The 8,264-nt window shown below is 37.2% G+C and overlaps 1 protein-coding gene across 2 annotated transcripts in view; it reads left to right on the top strand.

Annotated features, from left to right (window-relative positions):
- Positions 1-8,264, top strand: part of LOC122075372 (cell division cycle protein 27 homolog B-like) — a 69,544-nt gene that overhangs the window by 31,901 nt on the left and 29,379 nt on the right. For both annotated transcript variants that reach the window (XM_042640358.1, XM_042640359.1), the window contains exons 6-7: positions 6,663-6,973; positions 7,682-7,828. In XM_042640358.1, coding sequence (XP_042496292.1) covers positions 6,663-6,973; positions 7,682-7,828 — 458 coding nt within the window. The remainder of the gene's footprint in view (positions 1-6,662; positions 6,974-7,681; positions 7,829-8,264) is intronic.

The following is an 8,264-nucleotide window of genomic DNA, read 5'->3' as shown; positions in this document are numbered from 1 at the left end:
GTTCTTCCTTGTTCCTTGATTCCTTCTCAAAGCCCTTTCTTAAAACCCTTGACAAAATCCAAACCCTGTTTGTGAATCGTGTTTTTGTTTTGTTTGTTTTGGTTATTTTTGATGGAGTAAAGCTGATCCCATACATCTCAAGTGTTAACAAAACCATACACCTACTAATAAAAAATTTATATTTGTAATCATCATCAAGTAATTTTAAAATGTGTTTAAAAAAAAAAAACCCATAAGGCGTCACTTCACATAAGGCGGAGCACTGCCTTACCATCTCCAGACCGCATCAGCGCTAAGGCGCTGGTAAGGCGACCTTAAAAACTATGAGTAGTCCAAAACCCAGGAACATCATAAACCATCCATTTCTTTCTATTTAGCGACAAACATACATATTGCACCTTTCGTCCAGGTTTTGACCTCTGGGGAGACCGTAATTTCGTGGAAACCTAGGAAATTTCGAGGATACCGGGTATTTTTTTCCTGTATGGTGGAAACTTAGGTTTCGACCCCCAAACAATGTTTTTTTTGTCTGATTTTTTGTGTACAACCTATTTTAAACATTTCTAACACATTCACATCATTAGTTTCATAAAAAAAACACATAAATTCTTACTTGTGTGGTGATCCAAAGGTTCGATAATCATTACGCTGACTTGTTGGCTTAAATTCTGAAATTTTACTACATAATGACTATATATAGTTTACAATCTACATTAAAACATAAGAAATAATCCAAATGATCCAAAATAGATGAAAATATTACATCATCAACACTCAACAGTAGTGACTCAATTATTCAACACTCGAAAGTAGTGACTCAATTCAAAGTAGAGTGTCTAAGCAGTTCCATCCAAGTAGTGACTCACTACCTTCAAGGCACGCATGCTATCTTTTCTAACATTATTTAGTAAGCTATATATACCTTATGTCATAAAAAATCAACTTTAAGCCAGATCAAGTCATTAAAATTAACATTTAGCCACATCAAATCATAAAAGATCAACATTAAATCACACTAAGTTATAAAGAATCAACATTTAGAGAAATGCTCTTGTTCTATAATAAGTTTAACTGGTCAATTTTTTTTTATTTTTAAATGAGACTTTTTGTATTAGGTATAACATAAAACCAGCTTTCCAACAAGTCTAAGATTACTTAAATCTGAGTTATAATGGCATAGTTATGCTCCGGTCAAACTTATTTTAAAATGCGTGAATGCTGTTAAAATCGCCTGAATGAAAATAATTTTAGGGATATCAAAACAAAAGATTATTTTACCGGACTTTTGATTTTTAACAATGTTTTTACATTATAGGATTTATAAAATTTTAATAATTGAGAAAAACCCCAGCATTTAAAAGTTGAAAATCGCCCTATAACCAAAATCCAATTTTTGTTCTTGGACTGAGGGGTTGACTTTTTATCCTTTAGGAATTTGATTTTTAAACTATTTTTATTGGATTCAAATAGGGGTATTTCCTTATTTATGAATAATAAAACATTTATTTAAATGATATTTGGCATAAACAAGTGTCAAAAAATGAAAATCTCCACTGTTGCCCCAAGTTTCCCACACTTGGGAGAAAAAAATGCATAAGTAAAGGTTTCCCATGTTTCAGTCGAAACATGGGAAACCTGGTTGAAACATGTCGAAACAGGTGATTTTTTAAAATCCCCTAGGTTTTGTTTCGACCTGCGAAACATGCGAAATTTCACATGTTTCGCTCGAGTTCTCGACCATGCTTAGGTGTAAACTTCATCATCAAATCGAACCATGCTTAGTCATTGCACACATAGTAGCATGCTCAAATACCTTTATACAAGTAAAACCATGAAATCATTTAACATCAAATATACATTCACATTACCATGAGTCGACTCACTTAAAATCATAGCTAGGAAAACATAGTCACGTAATAAAAAATACATATGTGAAACCACACCATATTTTACTTACCTCAACGTCACCTGAAATAATGGTCCTGTCAACTTTTGAGATCAATTGCTACCCATACACATACATATAATGAATCTCAGTACCTTGCCTAACATGGTCCTACATTGATTAAACATGTTTTCCCCCTTTAAAGTCATCTTACACTACTTTGTCAAAATTCTACCGATTGGTTCACCTATAACAATCCAAGAACTGACTTCTCCTAAGACCACTAAATTTTACAGAGAACTAACTAACCCTTAAGTTTTGTTCCCTGTAAAAAATCAGAGCCAAATTCCAATTTTTCATATTTGTTTTGTCCCAAATCCCTGCCTGAATTCTGTGCACCGAAAACACCAGTAAGGAGGAGTGATCTGATTCAGATCGAAGGAACTTAATGATCTAGGGCCAGACCTAAAATACCATAAGAGAAGTAGTGAGGAAAGACATGCATAGTTTAGGTCTTGACATGCATATTCCTACTAAGAGATCTATATATTTTCCAGCTGGTGGACAGAATACGTCCTGACAGAAACCCGTAAAGCCCCAATCTGAATTTGAAATTTGATAAGGATCAAATATGAGACTCAACACCCATAACCTGATATTGGAGAACCTAATTACTTTTGAAAATACTATATAAATTGCAGATTTGAGAACTTACCTAAAAGCCTTTGTGAAAATTTTGATCTTGATTCCAATGGAGTCCCACAGCAGCAAAGTGTCGTTCCTTCTTTCTCTCTCTCTCTCTCTCTCTCTCTCTATTTTCTCTTTTTCTTCTTCTTCTTCTCATGATTTCCCTTTCTCTCTCATGAGCTCTCTCTCCCTCTTTTACTGTGTTAAATTAGGACAGCACCCTCTCCCTTCTTTATGTTCTCATTCTTGCTTTCTCTTGAATGTAGAAGTAGGTTACAATGTAACTACTCCCAGTATATTACAACTCCAAACCCAAATCAAATAGGACTCTTGAATTATCTTGACAAAATCAGAAATAACAATAGGGAACAAGGGAATTAAGACCCAAAATAAACCCCCCAAAGAACCAAGAGCAAAACAGTAGCAAACCCCCATCAAGACTCAAACCCTAAGATAGAGAAAAAAACCCTGCGATTAGGAATATGGGAGGGTACCTGCGGCTGGACCTGTAGGGCTCTGTTGGGGCTGAGATTTAGGTCGATGGTAGTCCTTGATATGAAGAAGAAAACCTCCAAATATGGTTGACTTCTGACGGCTGAGTTGAGAGTTACTCAGGTTTTTGATTTCTAACCTTGGAGAGAGAATTAGAGATAATTCTGCAAGAACCACTGCTGGACTTATGATCTGGCCTTCAGATGAGGATCGATGAATCCTTAGACAGCCTAGGATACACATTTAAAAGGGCTGGTTGAACAGATCACAGAATAGAAAGATGATGGAGATCGATTGATCTTCAGAACTTGGACTTCATAGCTGGTCACTCTGGTTCTGCAGGCATTTACAGGTCTGAACACTCTTGGGTTGATGATCACAGCAAATAGGGACTGATAACAGTAAATTAAAACAGAAAAGGGAAGAAAGTAACCAAGAGAATTGTGGGTGGGGGTGGCTATCTCAGCCCGGGCGTCTCACCCACAGCTATCTCGGCTGTTTAGAAGCAATTGACTGCAATTTTTGTTTATTCCATTCTGAAATTCTGAGTACAAGAGCTCCTCTATAAATAGAGGGCAAAAACTATGCTGTTAGCAGTCACATTAGAACTAGGAGTTGTACTCCTACTAGGACTAACATTAGAAACCTAGTCAACTTAGGAAACTAATTAGTCACTAGCTACTAGCCATTAATGGGCTTCAATACAAGTAAATCGATGGTCACTAATGAGCCTAGTTGAATTATAAATCGATGGGCCCAATGGGCTTTTATTAACTAATGACTAAATTACATTAAAACTTACGTGGCTGACTTAACTTAAGTGGATCAATGGGCCTATCTAGCTGGGCCGATGGGCCTTTAATAGATAGAGATCTACATCACTCTTACTTTCCCTCCTTCCTTATTTTCCTCCAAGGCAACAAAGTTTACCACTCTCCTCATCTTTTCTTTCTTTTCTTCTCCTAATTTCCTTCTTTTTCTCCTCCCCCCACCCTGCGAGCTACCTCTCTCTCACACTCTCCCTACGCCCTCTTTGTCGTCCTCTCCTCCTTACCCCCTCATTTTTTTCTCTCCCACTCTATTGTCTCCTAGATGTCTCTAATTACTTTCCCCTTATCTCTGCTTCTCACGCATTGAGGAGAAATTCTTGTCTCTTACTTCTCATCTCCTACTTCTCCGACTTCTTCTCTACCTATCTTTCCTTCTTTTCTCAAAAATGTGGGGGAACTTCTCTCTAAAACTGTGGAGACCCCCCTTCTTTCTCTTTTTTTCCCCTCACCCTTCTCTCTCTCATGCGTGTAGCCCCTCTTGGCCGTACTATCTCTCAAACTTTCTCTTCATCCTTTTCCTCACAAGCTTTGACTCCTGTTTTATCTCTCTCTCTCTCTCTCTCAGGGCAGCACAGAGTGCACCTCTCCTTGTTCCCTTCTCTCTCTCTCTTATCCTTTTTTTTTCCCTATCATATGTGCAGTTTGTTTCTTTTTATTTTTGGGGATATTACAATGGTGTAGTCGTCATGCTGACCATTTAATGCCCACTCCACTTTCTCCCTCTCTTCTAACTTCTTGCTCAAGCCATTTCCAATAGCTCTTCCCTAACGACTATATTCCAACGGGTCTGTTCTAATGGCTATATTCCAACGGCTCTTTCCCCTACCACACACACATATCTTTTGGTTTGAAGAAGTAGAGCTGATAATTTGTATTTTTAGAATTTGTGGGTGTGCCATGGTGAGCCCTATTGTGTGTTTTTGAGGTCCTCATGTGGTGAGTGAGTCCCCAAGAGACTCAGAGTTAAGTGGTCCTCTTTGACCTTTGTTATCATGTACTTTTCTTAATTTTCTATCTTATTAACATTTTCCCTTTTTTTGAGCTGTATCAATTTGATATTAGAGCAAGTTCCAATTCTTGTGAAGAGAAAGTCTGCAAAGTTGATTTGAAATCAAGAAGCACACTTGACAATGGAGAACATGGCCAATGATCAAATTGCCTCTCCGGTTGCTATTTCAAACTTGAGGACAAGTTCTTTTAAAACGGGGAGAATGATGTAGTCATGATGATGAGGCATTTAATGCACGCTCCACTCTCTCTCTCTCTCTCTCTCTCTCTCTTTTCCAACATCTTTCTCAGGCAATGGATCTTTTCTCAAATACAATCTTTCCAAGGCGAGTGCAACGGCTATATTCCAACTGGTCTTTCCCCTCCCTTATAAATGTGTCTTTTGGCTTGAAGAAGTGGAGTTGATAATTTATATTTTTGGAAATTGTGAGTGTGCCGTTTGAGCTCCTAATGTGGGGAGTGAGTCCCACACATAGGTTGATTGAGTCTCCATGAGTCCTTGAGTTAAGGTGGTCCTCTCGAACCCTTGTTATCTTGTACTTTCTTCATTATCTATCTTCTGAGCATTTTCCTTTTTTTGAGCTGCATCATAGTCAACGTTAGGTTCAATTGATTGTTTAATTTGTTTATTGATGTTGCTGAAATTTTTGTGTTTTGTGTTTTGTTTTTTTTTGTTTTTTTTTGTTTTTTTTGGTAAGAAGTCTCATCAGGCTGTGGATGGTTTGGGGCCTGTTATTCTTGCTTATCTAAATCCTTTGATCCATATGGCATGCTGCTGTTTGGATTCTTGGAATTTTTCCCCAACTAGTAAAATACTGGATGCTAGAGTGTAGTTGATTGCAAACATATGTAATCAATAGTGTGAGGACAGACATTGATAATATGATATTACTGTCCCCTCTTCTCACAAAGAGGGGAAAAAGGGGCATGGCCATTACGTAGCCATAAATAGGTTTGGAGTCCAAGATGTTTGGAACACCAAAAGCAGTGAAGAACTTGATGGGACCATGGGAGATGAGCACTAGTTACTATAAAAGTTAAAACAATAAAATACTCATTTTCTTTTTGATAAGTAACCAAAAATTCAAATAAACATTAAAACATAAGGTTCATCTTTACCAACAAGAAACCAGCCATGATACTTTATATGTTACTAGATTTGGACCTGAAACCTAATCTGGTCTCAACACTCGATTCTGTACCTGATCTGATAATTGATTGGTTTCCGCAAATGGTTTCAAATCCCTCTATTTAGGGTCTAATCCTCTGGCCAATTGGGTGCTATCTACACCCCCAGTAACATTATCACAATCTTGTGGCACCTTGGAGAGCAAGCTGTAAGTTCTAACATATTTTTACTTAACCCTTGCATGATTTAAATAGAAGAAAAAAACGAAATAGGTTTTCTGGCAGTTCAGAGGGAAACAAAAAGCCAAAGAATGATATGCCAGCATGTTAGATGGAGCCTTGGTTTTCTGGAAATGTGGAATCCTACCGAAGTTCTTGTTCAGTATCTGGGCATCTCGGCTGTCTAGTCTGGATTTTCTTTGTGATCAGTTTGTTAACTACTGTAAATTAATTCATGCTTTGTGTTCTACTATGTAGTCTATGATGATTTTATTTCACTTATCTCTCCATATGATCAGATGATTGCCTATCTGGGACCTAGGAATCTAATGTTTATCCTTAGGAGTGTTTTAGAGTTTTATCTCTTACATCTCAGCTATGTTAGAATCAAGGTTTGGTTGCATACATTTCAGGTGCTGCAGAAGAAGCAAATGGAGTTTTTGGGGAAGCTGCTGCGCTTTGCATTCAAAAGAAACATCTACATTGTGAATCAGGATTGCAAAACTTGCAAACTTCTGGTGATGATATAGTGGTTCCTAGTAGAAACTTGGGCCCTGAAGATGTAAGCCCAAGGCAATCAAAACATTCTCTTGGGAGCAATCTTAGAGATATACCTGGAAATTACCATGGAGCAGGTCTATCTGGGGCTTCTGCTAGCCAACCTCTCAATGGTGGTTCTTCTAATGCGTTGCTATATAATACTCCTTCTCCAGTGACATCACAGGTGAGATTTGTAACGTCTTTCCTTCCTAGCACTTGCAGCTTCTATATTTCTTTGTATATTGCATTTACACAAGATAGTGTTTCTGTACTAATTATCTTTTCTTCCATCCTGTTGGTCTGGCCCTTCTGGATGGTGTCTGAATAGGATTTTTTTTTTATCACCACCCTTCATTGTTGTATTTGAAAATCTGCAAGGGGAAAGGTGTGACAGTGTCAATGCTATTATGAACTTTTTGATAACTTCATGCACCTTATTTATTTTTTCAACTATCTCAATGATATTCACGAAGACAGAAAAATGAAACCTTGTATATTTAACCAACAGGGAAACAAGGGTGTTTGGATCAATACTTCTGTCAAGCATCCTATTTTACACCAATAATGTGCTTTCGGCCTTGTTCTGTAATAGTATAATTGACTGTGTTAATTTCACCCTTTCCTATGTGAGTATAATGATTGATTGCTTTCCTCATCTTTCCTTATTTTTCTATTTCTGTAGCATGCACACGTGCTAGCAATTTTTACCGTCCACTGATATACTTACAGTTGTTTCATACAAGCTCAGTATTTTCGATTCTCAAAGAGAGAATTTATGCTTCTTTTACTTTTTTCTTGTGTTGTGAAAGGTGCTGCATTTCCTTTGATGATTGACCATCTGAATATTCTTTTGATGGTAGATAATTGCTGAATACCTTTGTTTACCTTGTAGTCGTCCAGTGTTGGTCCACCACCTCTATGTAGAAATGTGCAGCTAAATCTGGGCATGTTGGGTGGGGATAGCTCTTCAAGATCAACTTCAAATGCTCCTGTTCAAGCCCCCCGAAGAAAGTTCATGGATGAAGGGAAACTACGAAAGGTTGTCAACTTGTTTATATCTTTTCTATCTTCATTCTTTAGTTTGTTTAAACATCATTGTCATTATTGTAGCTTATATTCATGTTTTCCAACTGGCCCTGGGATCAGCCCCACTCCCAACTTTTGAAGCTTCCCATATTTTTTTGAATATATTATTCATTAAGGTCAGTAACTGCTAACTGGTAATTATGTGGACTAAGATTGGTCTTCAACTGATAGGACATTTGAAAAAGAAAAAACAAAGAAGATATTAACAGCTAACCTTCCTTTCAATTAATTCTATATTTCTCTCTTGGAACCTTGAAAGCAAAATTATGGAGTGCGCAATAGCAATCACTATTTTGGTAATACATGAAATTGCATTCATTTGGTGATAACTGAAATATTTCAGAGCAAGAAGAGTGTGATATGCTTCAATTACATGTGAATTGGCCTCA

The sequence above is a fragment of the Macadamia integrifolia genome, chromosome 4, assembly GCF_013358625.1.
Source record: "Macadamia integrifolia cultivar HAES 741 chromosome 4, SCU_Mint_v3, whole genome shotgun sequence".
Classification (NCBI taxonomy): Eukaryota; Viridiplantae; Streptophyta; class Magnoliopsida; order Proteales; family Proteaceae; genus Macadamia; species Macadamia integrifolia.
The sequence above is the reverse complement of the archived record's forward strand: the minus strand, read 5'-3'. Positions and strand labels throughout refer to the sequence as shown.